This window comes from Sorghum bicolor, chromosome 2, assembly GCF_000003195.3.
Source record: "Sorghum bicolor cultivar BTx623 chromosome 2, Sorghum_bicolor_NCBIv3, whole genome shotgun sequence".
In the NCBI taxonomy this organism is placed as follows: domain Eukaryota; kingdom Viridiplantae; phylum Streptophyta; class Magnoliopsida; order Poales; family Poaceae; genus Sorghum; species Sorghum bicolor.
The window spans coordinates 60,550,130-60,568,175 of NC_012871.2; the positions used below are offsets into that span (position 1 = coordinate 60,550,130).

Genomic DNA, 18,046 nt, shown 5'->3' on the forward strand with positions numbered 1-18,046 from the left:
TCTCTCAAAGGTCCAGTGACATCGATTTTTCCGGAAGCCGGCAGTTGCGTCAATGCGTGGCATGCAGCCGTGCGGCCACTTGGACGGGCCAAAACTCTCTGGCTCACAGCCTCGGACGTGATGGGACGGTCACAGGCCCACACAGCTCAGGAACAGGCTTCCCTCGTCCACGGCAGAAACGCTCGGCCGGCCACGCCGCGGGCCTCGTGGCCAAATCGTCAGCTCGTGTTCGACCGCCTGCCCGCCTCACCTCACCGGCTCACCGTGCTTCACCTGCTCCCTTCCATGGCGGCGGCTCACCTCTTCTGCTCCGCACCGGCCGCCTCTCCCGCCGCGAACCCGCGCCCCCTTCCTACCCGTGGCCGCCACGCCCACCGGGCCATACCATCGAGGGGCTTCTTCTCCTGCCGCGCGTCGCTCAGCCCCGACGGCTCGCTGGCCGTGCTCGGCCCCCCCAGTCCCAGGACAGCGCCACCGATGAGGAAGCCGTACCTGCGGAAGCACTCCTGCCTCATCTTCCCGCCCCCGCGCGGCCGACGCCCGTTGGCGGTCATCAAGTTCCTCGGCGGCGCCTTCATCGGCGCCGTCCCCGAGGTCACCTACGGGTAAGTTCGTTAGCGCGTGGGTTCCATTCCATGATTCCATCCGTTCCGCGGTCGGCCACACTGGGACGCAAAAACGTGTTCATTCGGTTCGTTTGGACCCGCACTGCTGCACTTGGCTGGCTCATCGCGCGGCTGGTTGCTTGCAGCTACCTGCTGGAGCTCCTGGCGCGGGAGGGCTTTCTGGTCGTGTGCGTACCCTACAACGTCACCTTCAACCACGAGGCCGCCGCGCGGGAGGTCTTCCAGAGGTTCCATGCCTGCTACGACGCGCTCCTCGCGTCGGGGCTCCCGGAGGCCGGCCTTAGCGGCCTGGACATCGCGGAGCTCCCGCTCTACTCGGTCGGCCACAGGTGATTTCGGCGAGGAATGTCGCACGACTTGTTCGATGATTTGACACAGAGGAAGCCGCCTCGAGCTCTGTTTTGTTGATGGCTTGTATTCTGCTCATTTAGTTGTTCTGTTGTGATGGTTTGCAGCAACGGGGCACTGCTTCAGCTGCTAGTGGGAAGCTACTTCTCAGAAAAGATACCAAAGGTCCGCTGATGTTTCGTTGATGAGAAATCAGTCTGCAAAGTTTCAGTTTGCTTTAATAATTCAGTATAACGAGTCAAAAGAAAACTGTCTTCCTTAAACTCTTTTTTATGAAATTGTGTTCTTTAAAATTGCATATCTGATATAATTCTGACCACCAAGTGGTTTCGATCTTATTTCTCTGTTGCGTTGTCCCCATTTTAGGCCAACGCTATTGTCTCATTCAACAATAGGCCGGCTTCGGAGGCTGTGCCTTACTTTGAACAGGTATTTACTCTGGGCTTCATTACCTTATGGTTAATGGGTGTGCCTTTTTCTGTTTCACACTTTAATGTTTCCCTGCATAAGAGTAGCAAGTTGCAGATGCTGACTAGCAAGTGTAGAAAGGAGTAAACTTATGTATGGATCAGTAGAGGAATTGATACTGAACATTCTAATTAACTTTGATTCGACTAGGAGAAAATCTGTACCTAAAATTAGTTTGTATGGATACAATACAAGTTGCTGGTTCAACTCTTCTTGCTAGTTAGTAATACCTGAAAAGTAAGGAAAGAGAGTGTTGACTGTAGGCTAACTGAGTGTCAATGTGTTGTTGTCAGCGATATATTTCTCTTTAGTTGAACTATATAATGGGTTTGTGTGAGTAGTGGACAGTCGAGTATCTAAAATTTGATGCTCTTCTTTTTCTCTCAAACATGTAGGAGCACATCACATCATTTCGTTAAGAAGAGAGAGAGGTCCAAACAAAAACAAACCAATAAATACACATGGCACTCATCCAAACCACACAAGAAAATAAGCACACAAACACTAACTTCATGTTTTCAGATACGCCACAGTAACTGTTAGAACATTGTAATTCTCATTACTGGGCTAACCCTAGACAGGGTAGCCATATAGTTCCATACATGGGCCTCATGTGCCTAGCCTCGAGGACGGGAGGCCCTTGGTGAAGATGTCGGCGAACTGGGAGGTGGTCAGGACGTGGAGGACCCGAACATCGCCGATGGCGACCCGATCACGCACGAAGTGTAGGTCGATCTCCACATGCTTAGTCCTCTGGTGCTGCACAGGGTTGGTGGAGAGGTACACCGCACTGACGTTGTCGCAGTAGACCAGCGTACTCCTGGAGATAGGGCTGTGAAGCTCGGCAAGGAGCTGCCGGAGCTAGGAAGCCTCAGCCACGCCGTTAGCAACAGCGCGGTACTCCGCCTCGGCACTGGAGCGGGAGACAACCGGCTGACGCTTGGACGACTAGGACACGAGGTTGCCGCCTAAGAAGACAGCGTAGCCGGAGGTAGAGCGCCGAGTGTCCGGGTACCCGGCCCAGTCAGCGTCAGTGTAGACGACCAGCTCGGTGGAGGAAGACCGGTGAAGAAGCAACCCGTAGTCGACGGTGCCGCGGAGGTAGCGGAGGAGGCGCTTGAGAGCTGTCAGGTGGGGCTCTCGAGGATCATGCATGTGGAGACAGACCTGCTGCACGGCGTATGTGATGTCCGCCCTGGTGAAAGTGAGGTACTGAAGTGCACCAGCAAGACTCCGGTACGCAGTGGGGTCTGCCACTGGACTGCCCTCGGCCTCTGACAGCTTGCCCTGAGTGTCAACCGGAGTGGGGCAGGGCTTGCAGTCAGTCATCCCTGCTCGCTCCAGAATATCAAGAGTGTACTGCCGCTGGTGTAGAAGAAGCCCAGTGGGACGAGGCTCAACAGTGACTCCGAGAAAGTGATGGAGGACACCCAGATCCTTCAGAGGGAACTCCAGCTGAAGAGCGTTGATGATGTGGCGCAATAGGAAAGGACTGGAAGCTGTGAGGACAATGTCATCAACATAGAGCAGCAGGTACGCAGTCTCGGCTCCATGGTGGTAGATAAACAGGGACATATCTGACTTGGCCTCCACAAACCCCAGTGTCACCAAGAACGCAGCAATCCGAGAGTGCCATGCTCGAGGGGCCTGCTTGAGACCATAGAGAGACTTGTTGAGCCGGCAGACCATGTCCGGACGAGAGGAGTCAACAAATCCCGCTGGCTGACTGCAGTAGACTGTCTCAGTAAGATGCCCGTGCAGAAAAGCATTCTTCACATCCAGCTGATGCACTGGCCAAGAGCGAGCAAGAGCTAGAGAGAGCACTGTGCGGACGGTCGCCGGCTTCACCACAGGACTGAAAGTCTCATCGTAGTCGACCCCAGGGCGCTGAGTGAAACCCCGGAGGACCCAACGAGCCTTGTATCGCTCATGGGTGCCATCAGCCCGCCGCTTGTGATTCCAGATCCACTTGCCGGTGACAACATTGGCGCCGGACGGACGCGGCACCAGATCCCAAGTCTGGTTGGCGAGGAGCGCCGCGTACTCCTCTTCCATCGCGCGGTGCCAGTGAGGGTCCAACAGGGCAGCGCGGACGGAAGAGGGTACAGGAGAGACCTGCGAGTCGCCGGGCATCGCCGCAAGAGCCCGGGACCGCAGGGTACTAGCCGCGTGCCGCGTCACCATCGGGTGGACATGACGCGGGTCGCGGTGAAGAATCGGCGGGTGGTACACTGACGACACAGCACGTGCAGTCGGTGCCCACGGTGGCGGAGTAGGCGTGGCCGACGGAGAGGAGGCCACCGGTGGTGGCGGTGTCAGCGGTGGAGGAGACACCACCGGTGGCGACCGAGGCAGGGGCGTCCCTGGCAAAGGAGAGGCCACCCCCGGTGGCGGAGGAGGCGGGACCGTCCGCGCCCGGCGCTGGTAGACGCGCACCGGCTAGGCGAAGCGCGCCGGCGGTGCAACAGGCACCGGCTGGGTGCAGGGTGCCGGAGGAACGGACACCGGCGTCCCCGGGCCCACGTCAGGTGTAGTCGCAGGAACCACCCGGAGGGGCGTGGCCACCGGACCCGTGCAAGGCACAAAGTCGCGGGCCACACCGGTGGGCGGCGAGCCGGGGCACAATGCCGGCGAAGACCTCGGTGGAGCAGATCCTGCAGGAAATAGTAAAGGTGGCTGGGCCACCGGGTCAGCGGGACACGACGAGAAGAAGTCGAGGTCAGGAGCGGAAGCCGGTGGGGTGGTGGTGGAGAAAGGGAAGACAAACTCATCAAACACCACATGGTGAGAGATGAGGACGCGACGAGAGGTAAGATCATAGCACCGGTACCCCTTGTGGTCCGGGGAGTACCCGAGGAAGACACAGAGAGTCGAACGGGGTGCCAGCTTGTGGGGAGCAGTGGCCGTGGTGTTAGGGTAGCACGCACACCCGAAGACACGAAGGTGGTCATACCGAGGAGGGGTGCCGAACAGAGCATGGTGAGGGGTAGGAGCGGGACAAGCAGTGGAAGGAAGACGGTTAAGGAGATAGGTGGAGGTGTGCAGGCTCTCAGCCCAAAAGCGAGCGGGTAGGGACGCCTGGAGTAGAAGGGTGCGTATGGTGTCGTTGGTGGTGCGAATCATGCGCTCAGCCTTGCCGTTTTGGGAGGAGGTATACGGACAAGACATGCGCAACTGGACACCGTGTGAGAGAAAGAAAGCACGGGAGGTGGAGTTATCGAACTCCCGGCCATTGTCACACTGGACGGCCTTGATGGTGAGGCCGAACTGAGTAGACACCCAGGCGAAAAAGTGGAGAAGAGTGGGGAAAGCATCAGACTTGGCACGCAGAGGAAAAGTCCAAGAATAATGAGAAAAATCATCGACCACCACTAAATAGTATTTGTAGCCAGAAATGCTGAGGACAGGAGAAGTCCAAAGGTCGCAGTGAACAAGATCGAACACCCGAGAGGCATGAGAAGGAGAGGACTGAAAAGGAAGACGAACATGACGGCCCAGCTGGCACGCATGACACAAGGGCTCATCGTGAGTCCGAGGGCACCGAATGTCAGAACTACGACTCAGCTGTGTCAAAGCATCACGACCAGGATGGCCGAGACGACGGTGCCAGGTAGTGGAGGAAGGTGTGGTGGCAAAGGCAGTTGACAAACCAGGAGGCGAGGTAGAGGACGTAGAGGTCGGAAACTGAAGGGTATAAAGGGGCCCCGTGCTGTCACAACGGAGAAGAGGCCGCCGGGATGCCAAATCCCTCACAGTAAGACCAGAAGAATCAAACTCAACCGAGCAGGAATTGTCAGCTGTAAACCGACAAATAGAAAGAAGGTTGTGAACCATAGAAGGGGCAACAAGGACGTCGGAAAGGCGAAAGGAGCCATGAGTGCCGGCAGCACCCACAGAGGTGACAGGAAGACACGAGCCATTGGCGACCATGATGGACGAAGGATGAGAGGAAGAAGGAGGTTGAACATAGGAGAGGATACCCGGGTCGGGAGTGGTGTGGTAAGTGGCTCCTGAGTCGGCGACCCAGTGAGGTCCGACAAGAGGAGGTGGAGTCATGGCGCTGAAAGAGTTGGCCAAGGCCGTCGGGTCCCAACCGACAGGCCCGGGCGAGACGGCGGGAGGTGGGGCCCCAGGAGAAGCGGAAAGAGACCTCGGAGGAGCATAAGCGAGCATGGCCGCCGCCGGGTGAGGAAACACACCACCGGGAGGTGGAGGCCACAGAGGTGCTGAGTGAAACACCGGAGGAGCACCTGCAAGCATGGTCTCCGGCGAGCAAAGCTCACCACGTCGAATTCGGCGGCGACGACGACGGCCACCTCGGACCCCCCAACCCCCGCTCGGCCCGGGGGGAGGAGGGCCAAGAAGAGAAGCCCGGGCGGCGACGAGGGCGGTGGCGAGGGCCGAGGCAGCAGTGCCATGGAGGGGCGCACCGGTTCCCGTAGAGCCAGGAGAACCGGGAACCGCGTCCAGAGTAGAGGCCACTCCCATGGGCGGAGGCACGGCCGCGGTCAGAGCAGGGACCGCAGCGCCAGCTGCACCCACGCCCGTGGCACTTGCGGGCGCTGCCAGGAAGATAGCCGAGGCGGCCGTGCTGTGAACAGAGAGGCAGTGGGCAGTGGCGCCGGTGCTTGGAAAAATGGCAGCGCTGGGAGGAGATCGGCCGTAGGCAGGGGCGCCGCGCACGCCCGCGTCGGCGCTGGGGGCCGCGCCCGCACCGACTGCGGCGCTGGCGCCCACGCCCGCGGCAACGCTGGGGTCCGCGCCCGCGCTCGCGAGGGCCACTGGAGGCGCCTGTGTCGCGCCCGCGCTCGCCGCGCCCGCGTTGAATCGGGGCCGCGCCAGGGCCGCGTCCAAGCTGGCGCTGCGCGCGCGTGCCGGGCCTGCGCCTGCACCGGGGCAAGCCGCGCTTGGAGAGGGAGAGGGAGGAGCGCCGGCCATGGCTCGCCGGCGGCGGCGGCGCCAGCGGCTGAGCAGGTGGCGGCTGGGAAGGGAGGGAGGGAGGAAAGAAAAACCCTAGCTTGATACCATGTTAGAACATTGTAATTCTCATTACTGGGCTAACCCTAGATAGGGTAGCCATATAGTTCCATACATGGGCCTCATGTGCCTAGCCTCATGGGCCTAGATTACTCATACTCCAACAGTAACACTATAGTCAACCCAACAACAGAGCTCACTAAGCCCCTAACACCATCAAAAGAGCCCAAGCGCCCCTGCATCTCTCGATAGTTGAAATTTCTCCATGGCCTTCTGCAGATTTTTGCATACTTCGAGTACCTCCATTGAACACACAATTGTTCCAGTGTTTCCATAACAGCCTTGCCTCAAGAAATCAAGAATCATTAGTGACTTGAAGTTATTTGTCAACTATTTGTTTAATCTCTTGGAATGACCTTTTGCAACATTTTTCTCCCGTGATCGGGAATATAGCCTGTGTTTCATTAAGAGTAAGAGAGTTACACGACACAGCTACGAGAGAGCCCTCGTAACACAGGTTACAAACCACCAAGCTAGTGGTGAGTGACCTGGAACAAAGCAAATGAACAAGAAAAAAGAAGGAAAGAAAGAGCGACTGCCCTCAACTCCCAAAACCTACCAACTGAACCTACAAGAATAGGATACATCAACGCACTGGTTTCCTACAAATTGGACAATGCCGTGGTGGCAAAACATCCACCCAGAGAAGACAGACGAGCATCCCGCAGAAACAGCGGCAAAGCATCTGCCAGTGAAAACCAAGCGACCACAGTGGCCAAGAAACATTGACCTTTTCCAACAATCACTGAAAGCTGTTTCATCACTCCAAGGTGAGATGCCTGGTAAGCCAATCATCCGGAATAATTACTTTGCATATAGTGCCCAGGAAAGTTACTTTGCTGTGTAATGTGTATTATCCAGATGGTGAAAGTCTCCAGAATGCTCGTCCTGTAGGTCAGGTTTTTTAAGACAACCTGTGATAAAGGACCTCTAATATTCTGAAGCTATTTGTTGTCAAGCATAGCTTCCTGCACAGTTGCCTATTGATGATTCATTTGGAAATGCAAGTGATGTTGTTAGGAGCTAGATCCGCAATATCCTTTCCGTGCAGTCACAGACATCTATCACTCCAGAGTAAAGTGGCACCAATAATGACGCCAGCATCTAATTGATAAGAGGTCCTTGACATCTAAATTTGAGCCACTGCATGGAACTATTCAAGCCACGTTGGGATTTTGAGTTGTAACGAATATAAACTGTTTCAGTGCAGAATCATTTGAACCCATTTTGTTGAAAGAAAGTACTTTTTTCTTGATATTGAGAAAATGCCTTCAAAGGATGCAAAAAAAAACAGATAATGGACACAGGTGAGTGGTTGTTTTGCATTCATTGCATAGTTGAGCTATCATGGCATCCAGTATCACCAAATGGTTGATGGCTAATTGTTCTGGTTTGGATCAGAGCCTTGCAGATCAGCATATTGGCTTAACATTGTAGCGAGATTGACTAGGCAACCCATGATCATGTGTGTAACCTTGCTTCATACTGTGCATATGTAGAATGTAAATGTTCTCTGATATTTTACTGCAACCATTATTGTCATGTGTTTTGTTTGTCCAATGTTTTGTTCTATCAGCCAAAAAGGGAAAATGAAATACTTAAATTGCAATTGGCCACAGGTATGATGTGTTCACGGTCAGTTGATCTATTGTGAGTCGATGGGGGCGAAAATTCAGGATCAGTTGTTTTGGTTCAGAATTGACCATAGCAAACGCATCATGCCTTCATAACACTTGTTTGGAATGAGAAAGTGTTAATTTGTATCTAGGAACATATGTGATGCTACTCAACACTTATTTTCCAAGCTTACAACAAACAATTTGCATTTAGAGCTGATTTCAGCCTAAAATGTGAAATGCTACCTTGTGCTCTTTCCTACTGGCCTTTGGAAGTTACTCTCTCTTAATAGTATATTTGTTTTATGCAGATAGGGCCCCTTTTTAGTCAACTGATGCCTATGATGGAGGCCTCACCTGTTTACTCGGTGGCCAGAAATGCATCAGGTGATTGTTGGGTTACAACATAGCTTCTCATGTTATTTGTCATTTATCTATTTATTAAATTTGTTTTGGCTGAAAGAGCCATAGCAAACTTATGCTTTATCACAAGTTTTCCATTATGGATCCATTGAGCAAGCTATCTGATCACACCGTCTAGCGTTGATGGTTTGCTCTTAATTATAGTTTGTAGCTTCTGGAGTTCAGTGCTTCATGATATCGTGTTGCTGCTGCCACATGTAATAACATATAACTTTCTGACATGGTAAAAGTGTGCACTGTTGTCTGCTGACATTTGTAAAATGAAAGAACGAAACAAGGATATGAACTTTTGCTTGACATGCTTCATGTACTGTTTTAAAAACATGTGATGTCATGACTTTAGGAGATGCATGGAAGGCTCTGTTTGATTTAGCTGGAGGGTTTTTACGTGAGTATGATCAAGAAGCTATGGTATCTTTGAGCAAATTTGTCGATCAGTTACCATCGGTAATGAATCAGGTACTTGTATGAACTTATGCTCGTCTATTTCTATTTCTTTTAGATTAGAAAGGAGCCGTCTAGTTTTTTCATTTAACTGTCTTCCAACACATCCATGTCCTGTGCTAGACTCCTAGTGACCTTCAGGCTTTCAGTGCATCCGTGCCATGATGGTAGCTGTTTCCCATATTATTTGCAGGTTACAGAAGGCGTGTCTGAATTCAAACCAACACCACCTGAAAACCGTGAATTCTGCAAGAATTCCTACAGCGTACCCAATACATTATTGGTACTGACAAACTTGCATCTTTCTGATCCAACCTCTGTTCTGGACCTTCTGATTAGTGTTTCATTTATTTATTTTTGTCTTGTAGGTCAAATTCAGCGTAGATGCTATTGATGATACAGACATAGTTGAAGATGTCCTGAGACCCCGCATTGACTCAATCGGTGGACAAATAAAGAAAGTAATACTATCAGGAACACATCTAACTCCATGTATACAGGTGACGTGCCATACTTTTCACTCACCATTGTATGGACAAAATGGGTATTTAAAGGAATTCTGAAACATATGTGCAAGTGCAGCACCTTGTTTCATTCACCACCGGTAATAGTCTCTAGTCTCTACTTGTTGACCACACTAGAATCGAAGTAAGCAAGCTGATGTTATTTTAGGGTTTCACAACCATTTAGTCTGCTCGAAATCACTGCTTCACACTAAGGAGAATATAGTGCTCTTATCTTGTTTACCATTTCAGAAAATTCTTATTCATATGTTTCAGCTCAGTCAGGCACTCATCTTTGCTGTGTTACAGGATGTCAAATGGCAAGTTGGTTCAGAATACACTCCAGCAGATGCCATTGCACAAGGATTGAAATCATTGGCTCTCAGTGAAACAAGAGTCCTCTCAAGAACTATTGCTGATTGGTTTACATCCCTTTAAATTTTGAGTTACTCAATACATCTGTTGGAGTTCAGAGTTACAAAGGTATGCACTACTATTGCAAGAGTTCATAATTATTGATCCAGTTTACATATACAAAATTCCAAAGTTTTGTTAATTTGCTTGGTGAGTAGATCTGGGACAAACCAATCCCCATCACTCATCCAGTTGTGTCTTGGAAATTGCTTTACCTAAGTCAAATCTTGGAGAAATCTATGTACATCCAACTAACTTTGATGCATTTGCATACAATCAGGAATGCCTTTATCAGCTCTCAACTTCCCATTTTGCTGATGCAGTCTACAATTGTAACGAGATGTAAGGATACAATGTATTATGTATGGTACATAAGAGCAGTGCATTTGGGCTTGTGCTGAGTTGGTCATGCTCACCCACAGGCCCTAGCCGTACTGCAAATATCTGATCAAGATTGGGGGGTTTAGGGCCTACTTGGATTGTAGTTGCAGGCTATACAAAGCATCAAACCCAAAGTCCAAGAAGCATGATCCTGTTTGAGGTACGGTGCCAGCAAAGCCAAGTTGGCCAAATGCTCCTGCATGCTGCACGCAGACAAGCCCAATGGGGGTTTCTGCAGGCTGGCGAAAATAAAGGCGTGTGATAGGAAATCTGGAAATGTGTATATATTGCCACATTGTAATCCCGCAGTATATGCGTATAAGTAGCTCAAATACACCTGGACGGTTTGGTTTGGTGTATTTCATTGTTGTGCTGGCAGTTGTTTCTGTATTGTACATGTCTGTTGCAAGAAGGCCTGGATGCTGCTGACCTACAAACTCATTGATTCTGCTGAGTGCTGATGCTTTCTGTTCTTGCAAGAGTGTGCAAGTAGAACAATCTGTATGCATGATGCTGCTGACCTACGAACTCATTGATTCTGCTGACGTTTTCTGTTCTTGCAAGAATGTGCAAGTAGAACAATCTGTATGCATGCTTCAGGGATCATACGTGGTTTAACAAATGTAATAATAGGCTTGAGATTTTCTTTCAACAGCATCACTGCAGTTAGATGTAATCTCTGCAAATGGGATCGCCGTCTAGTCGTAAGCCGACCAAATCTCCAGGGAAATCAGGCCAGTCCAGGATATGCTGGGATTGATTGGTACCCCCGATCCAATCAGATAGCTAGAATACAGCGCTTTCTTTATATATATATATATATATATAATCTTGCAGCATATACATAGAGCATTAAATATAGATAAACTAATTATACTGTAATTTGATAGGCGAATCTTTTAAACTTATTTAGTCCATAATTAAACAATAATTATCAAATACAAATAAAATTACCATAATATCAACGTCGAGTTTGTCGATCATGCAGAGTCGCAGAGGTCCTCTCCTAGCCTACCTGCATTGTCTCATTGTCTGCATGTCATGTCGCCATAACGCACGGATGCGGCCGCCTGCGGGAATGCGATTTTCCGTGCCGGATCCCCGCAGCTTGCAGCCGGCAGCCCCGCCTGCAGCCTGCAGGTGAGCAAATGATGGGCGGGCGCGCAGGCATGGGGCAGACACCGATCATGAGGTGATTTCGCGCCGTCGGGTCATACTCATATACCACGTAGATGACACATGACATGCATGTGCAGCCCTGCAGTTTAGGGCGTTCGGGAACCTGCTCATTACGCCGCTTCGTCCCTCGCCGGCGGCCGGCCGGCGGCCGTGTGTGGCCAAAGCCAATTTCATATACATACATACTGTATACTAGCAGTGTGGCCGTGCGGCTCCGGTTTGACGTTGCTCCAAGATTTGGAGGTGCTAGCTAGCACGTACACTGTCGGCTCCATCATCATGATCTATCTATCGCCGTCTACGTCTACATGCAAGGCATGAGCAGCTAATAAGGGCTTCTCCAGTGGAGAAGAAAAAGCGACTCATCATCTGACGTGGAAGCTAGATGAATCGATTCAACGACTGGAGAACGACCGAGGAGTCGACTCATAGCGAGGAGAGAGAAAAGTCGACTCGGGATTCAGAGTCGACTCTTCCGACTAAAGAATAATTTCAGCTAACAACTCCGATAGCCTGTAGCGCGGGTGAAAGAGACGTGGAGCTTCTTTGCAGCTCCACCTGGGCTATACACACAGGACCAAGGTTGAAGAAATGGGTACGATTTGCCTTGCATCTGATTTTTTAATTTTTTTCTGGGCCCCATGGTACTGTTGAGCTATGAGTCGACTTTTCTGTTTTCTCTACGTGGCTGCCTGCCTCCTGGATGAGTCGGTTCACCACTGCGGATGCCCTAAGCACATGTAGCCAAACTCCTCTTTTGGCAAAACTAGCTGACGAAGGAAGTGTGGAACATATAACCAGTGGCGGACGCAGGAATTGAAGATTGGGTGTACATGGTGTACATAGATACACATACAAAACCAAACCATTATAGCATATGTAAAACTAAATGTCCATCAATTTAAAGCAAACAGTACTTGAGTATAGAGTACATTAGTATAATTAATTAGTTAATACATAGTATTTGTGAAATCTCAACTGATAAAGGAACATTACAAATTTATTTGTGCCATGATGTGTTCTTTGTGCGGCTGTCGTGCCGCCTATTGGTGCCGACGTTGCACCAATGCCATTGAAATCATACCCTAGGTGGCCGCAGGTGGGGAACAAAATTTTTTGGTCAATTGGAAAAGGTGAGTTCAAGTAGGGAGAGCAAGTGCTTGAGGCACTGTCATGGACGAGCAGAGGGCATTAGTCCTGGTTGGCTGGTTCCCTCCGTGAGTTTGCTTCTTGAGCTAGCAGTCAGACCCAGCTAGATGGTGGAGGCGAGGAGGCAAGCAGGGGCGGAGCTGCGTTGCTCATATGAGGTGCAAATGCACCCACCAAAAATTTAAAAACAATAGATTTGGTTAAAATTTCACCATATATGCACCTCCTACAAACTATCTTTATGCACCCACAAGGCAAGTGCACCCCCTCTAATTTACTCTAGCTTCGCCACGGGTGGCAAGAAACGTGGGCTTTTTACTCTTAGGCCCTGTTTGGTCACCCATATTAAACTTTAGTCTCTATCACATCAAATGTTTGGATATATACACAAAGTATTAAATATAGACTATTTACAAAACTAAAAACACAACTAGAGAATAATTTGCGAGATGATTTTTTAAGTCTAATTAGTCTATCATTAGATATTAATTGCTATAGTTATAAATATGCTACAATACCTATTGAATTTTAGTCCCTCCAATCAAACACTCATTTACTTGGATTAAATATACATAATCTGATCTATTTATATATACAATACATGCAAATGTATAGTGCCTGTATTCTTTTTCTCAAAATTATTGGGTGTACATCTGTACACCCATATCCATATACTGCGTCCGCCAGTGCATATAACACTGACTGCATTGCCCGGTACGAGCAGGTCAACAATAACTCGATCGATCGAGCTTATTATTACAAAGCACTCTGCACACTGCAGCACATGCCGATGAACCCGGCCAAAACATGGGAGCTAGCCGACGATATACATACCCCAGCAGCAATCTAGCGTTGCACGTAGTACTTATACAGTACGTGCTGCCGTTCAGCAACAAAACATTGACCACTGTTGGTGGCGTAACGCTAACGCCGCGCCGGTGTACGTGCCTTTGCATGTTCCCCTGTCGAGCGAATCCGATGCAAGCTTTATTATTCATAGCGAGCGCGACTAAACGTGGACGCGCGGCTAGCTTCACATTATTAGTATTCATTCGTCACACTTAGACACGCACGTTGCTGCAGCAATTAATCGCCCAATCGAGATGTATGTTTCTCTCGATCGATCGGCCGGCCGGCCTGCCTGTGACGGCGTACGTCGTCGTGTACGTCCTGTCGTCTTCTATTATATCGCGCTCTTCTCCGCCTGCCTGCCAAGGTGACCCGACAATGGCACATTGTACGCCCACTCCGTGCTGCCTTCACGATGCTATGTTCAGGTAGCAAACATGTGCCATTTAATTTACGCTACGAGTACAGAGCTAAGAGTATATACTATGCAAGTGTTCCCTAAGTATTTCTTCTATAACACTATGTAAAAACTGAGCAAATATAGACTCATCCCACAGACACGTTATCAAAACACGTCTGTAGTACCTTACTAGAGACGTGCTTTGACACACACGTGTCTGTAGTAAGTCAGACGGACGACTGAGAATACAGCTGCAGTAAAGACGTGTCTATAATAATTCTAAACACAGACGCCTGTACGTTACGAGCGTCTGTAGATTTTGTACAGACGTTTCTCTAGAACACATGTCTGAAATAAGCAGTATTTTACAGACACTCGTTCATTGAACAGACGTGCTTTTTAGAGTGGGAATGCTATTTTAGAACACATATATGTAGGTCTGAGACTCATTACAAAGATAAATGTCCAGAGCGAAATACTTCAGTTTAAGTCAGGAAGAGAAAAGTAAGGAAAAAAAAAGACTTCTTTTACAAAAAAAGACAAGCCACACTAATTTATTTTTGGTTTTGCTTTTTAATTTTTTTATGATTGCTGGCACCAAGCTCTATGTACTTTTTGACATCATCCGTTGTTCTTGAATTTTTTGGATGCCTCAGAATGTAATTTGCAATCTCCTTGCGGTATGCCAACATATCCTTCAAAATTAAACAATGAATACCATTATATTTTGTGGGGAAAAAAGTCATTATGCAATTGTTAGCTATGTTGCACATACAATGAAAAAAAAAATAAAAAGGAAAACTTTAAACTACAAATTTATAAACTATCATATAAAACCTTTGTAATGCTATGTACAAAACTTAAGCTCAGAATTTATAAAGTTTGAACAAGCACATTACAAACTTTATACTTATGGCTTGAAATAAACTTTGAGCTATCACAATCTAAACTTTATACTGTTAGCTTCAAAAAACTTCACAATTACAAAATTTTAGAAACTTTGAATTATGACAACTTTGTACTGAGGTTATAAAAACTCTGGCCTATTGCATTATATATTTATAATGCTGGGTTCAAAAACTTTACATTTGAGAATTAATAAAAAAGAATTTGAAACTATGCTATTAGAAACTTTATACTTGCGTAATAAAGGACACAAAATTGAATTTTATCACCTTGAGGTGCCCAATGTTGAATCAACTCAATGGCTTAATCTTACAAATTGTGGTGTAGTTACAGTGAAGACAGGTCAAATCTCTCTTGCTGAATTGGAGGTGGAATTGTCTGAAATTTATAGTAAGGACTGGCCTGGCAGATAAGGGAATTAGAATCTGGGAGATTCTTAGTCAGGTACCCACCTAACAAGAGGGTTAGTGACATCAAGAATTACCCATCTTTTAATCTTAGAAAGGAAGGGGTTCAAGTTGAAGTTCTTGAATGGATTGGAGATCTGGAACCACATAGTGAGTTGGAGGAGGTGTGGGTGGAGATGAGAGGCATTCCACCAAAGTACTGTCACTGGAAAGTGTTTGCTCAAATTGCATCTGGGTTTGGTTTGCTAACAGATGTGGATTGGTCCACAAACTTCAAAACCTTCTATGAGGTAGTCAGAGTTAAGGTACCATGCAAAGATTGGAAGAAGATTCCAAGAGAGAGGCTTTATGAGATGGGAATGAAGTTATATGTGGTGGAGCTGTTAGTTGAGATTTGAGAAGGATGCTGATAAATCAGATTAAAATCTCCACTGAGCAGCCAAGGTCCATTGCACAATGAGCAATGATGGGAAGATTTAGGCGTTTTATAGATGACAATGATCTCAAGGAAGTCCCGCTCCTGGGCCGTAAATTTACTTGGTCCAATGAAAGGCGATCGCCTACTTTGGTCAGACTTGATAGGGCTTTTTGCTGTGGAGATTGGGACAATATTTTTCCTGATGCTGTGCTGCAAAGCACAACAGCTGGAGTCTCAGATCATTGTCCACTCATTCTTGGTTTGAAGGTTAGCACTTCCGGCAAGCATCGATTCCATTTTGAGAGCTTCAGGACCAAAATTCCTGGATTTTTTGATGTTGTGAAGCAGAATTGGGAGGCTCCTGTGCAATCTAATTGTGCTGTGGAGTGCCTTTTTATTAAACTGCAACGTCTCAGCAAGGGGTTGCATAAGTGGGGGCAACGTAAAGTTGGGAATATCAAAAGTCAGCTAGAGGTGGCCAAGGAAATCCTCCACCGTTTGGAGATAGAAAGAGATTTTAGACGCAGGGTAGAGTGCGGCCGGCAGGACCAGCTTTCGGGCGGGGAGGAGCGTGTGGAGGACCACCTGCCCGGCTAGGAGGAGCGCTGCTGCTGCTGCTGCTTCCGGTGGGGTCACAGCGTCTCAGGGAGGTGAGCTTGGAGATTGGGACGCAAAGCAGCCGCGTTTTCCCCTTCTCCCTCTCATCCTTCTCCCGTTTGCGCTTCTTTTCCCGCGCCCGAAGCCAGCTGCGCGCGCGCTCGCCCGCGGCATCAATTTTTCGCACCCGCTCGCGTCAGCCTCTCCCACCTCGCCCGCCTCAGTGCTGCCTAGAGCACCTGAGCGCCGCTGAATCGACGCCAAGGCGTCGCTTATTGCCTCCTAGGCGCTCCACCCGCCTAGATGACCGCCTACCCCCCTAGGCCAGGCGGGCAGCCCCTAGCCTAGCACTTAGTCGCGCCTAGGCGTGGAGGAGGGGGCGCCTTTTTGAACCTTGGTATCTCTTATCAGGAAAATGACTAGAGAATTCAGATCCAACATTATATGCTGCACTCGCAGCACTAAAAACCTTTCTCCACCGATCGTGAAAAGATTGGTCAGTAGGTTTAATGGGGCAAGTGATGCAAACGCAAAATGTGACAGGAGGGTGAATTAATATTGGCTGTGATGGAAGGATGTTTTACTGTCTCTGCAGAACTTGCAATTAATTAACAACATTGTCAACAGAGATTCTACTGGATCATTAAAAATCTACAAATATACATGTGCAATGTGAAAGAGAGGGATGATGTATAGGCAATAAGGGATTATATGTATGTATATTTTCATGAAATAGTGGTTGAATAGTGATCGAGGTCCTTTTATCTGTAGTACACATGTGTTTCTCTACACTTCTCTCTCTCTCTCTGTCCCATGCTAGTTATAGATAACTCATGGATCATGTGTTTTCCACATGTGTTCTCCACATGAACTTTCAAGTATCCAGATTGTCTCGTCTTCCTCCATTGAATCTACCTGCAAGAACTGTGTGTGCCTCCATAAATAAAATAATTCACTTAGGTCGGAGATTGTGGGCTACTAGTAGAAATCGCGCACCCCTGCGCGCGATGGTAAGTATAGATGGAGTTATAATATATATCTGTTTTATTTATGGACTACAAAGCAGCTTAGAGTAAAGTATAAATTTATGTTACATAAATATATTGATGGCAAAGGTTACAGACATATAGCAATGCAAAAGGTAATGAGAATTTGTCATAGCAATGTATCAAAGTTGTTATCCCAAGTATAGTGTGACCTTGCAAATGATGCTGTCGCAGAACTCTTATTCACTGCAAAGTGAGAAATGAGACATCTTAGTGCAACACAATTGCACAACTAATCAATTGTCGTGCTAGGGCCTTAAGAAACGTGTTTACCGGTTGGGGTGGGGGCCTGATGTGGTGGTTAATCGTGGATATTTTTCATACCCACGATTTTGTGTAGCATAACCATATTGATCATATCATTGGGTATACCCATAATATATAGCCACCATTCCATTGGTTCTGCTCTTCCTAAGGTGGAACAAAGACCCAACAAAGGGAATGTGAACTCAGCCAGTAAGTAAAGGGCATATAAAAAAAATACCTGCTGATTTGTAGGGGTCCGACAAAGTTATAGAAGCATTGTGGTGGCACTAAAATATTGACACAAGATCTCAAAACAATCAATATAACTAATCAGCATTGACTGGTGGAATAAACTGATATGCAGAACATCAAAAAAGTAGATATTCTTATGCTTGCTAGAATATGCAGTTTTATATCTTTGGATATTATGTTGTGTTTTACAGGATTTCGACGCCCTAAGCATGGAAGTCAACATGGAGGAGACTCGAGAGGTGGTGTCCAAGTTTATTATGGATCAGATCGTCAAAGATGGAGGCGAGTTTCATTATGACCCTACAAAAGATAATTAAATAGCTAGATCATTTGATGT

General features: G+C 48.2%; 1 protein-coding gene across 2 annotated transcripts; it reads left to right on the forward strand.

The window, feature by feature from the left end:
• Nucleotides 106–10,758, forward strand: LOC8080981. Of its 2 annotated transcripts, none has more exons than XM_021453654.1 (10): nt 106–605; nt 752–955; nt 1,082–1,139; nt 1,341–1,403; nt 8,407–8,482; nt 8,862–8,977; nt 9,156–9,245; nt 9,331–9,462; nt 9,775–9,948; nt 10,160–10,758. In XM_021453654.1, exons 1-9 carry the CDS (start codon nt 121–123, stop codon nt 9,901–9,903), a joined length of 1,353 nt encoding a protein of 450 aa, XP_021309329.1. In that variant the 5' UTR covers nt 106–120; the 3' UTR covers nt 9,904–9,948; nt 10,160–10,758. The 2 variants fall into 2 exon arrangements, with proteins under 2 accessions (XP_021309329.1, XP_021309330.1); XM_021453655.1 differs by having other exon boundaries at nt 10,203–10,758.

Excerpts from the sequence above, each read along its gene's own strand:
- LOC8080981 (XM_021453654.1), top strand. The coding sequence starts at position 121 with ATGGGACGGTCACAGGCCCACACAGCTCAGGAACAGGCTTCCCTCGTC. Across the intron at positions 1,140-1,340 it reads TCTCAGAAAAGATACCAAAG|GCCAACGCTATTGTCTCATT; the intron begins GTCCGCTGATGT and ends TCCCCATTTTAG. Across the intron at positions 9,463-9,774 it reads ATCTAACTCCATGTATACAG|GATGTCAAATGGCAAGTTGG; the intron begins GTGACGTGCCAT and ends GCTGTGTTACAG.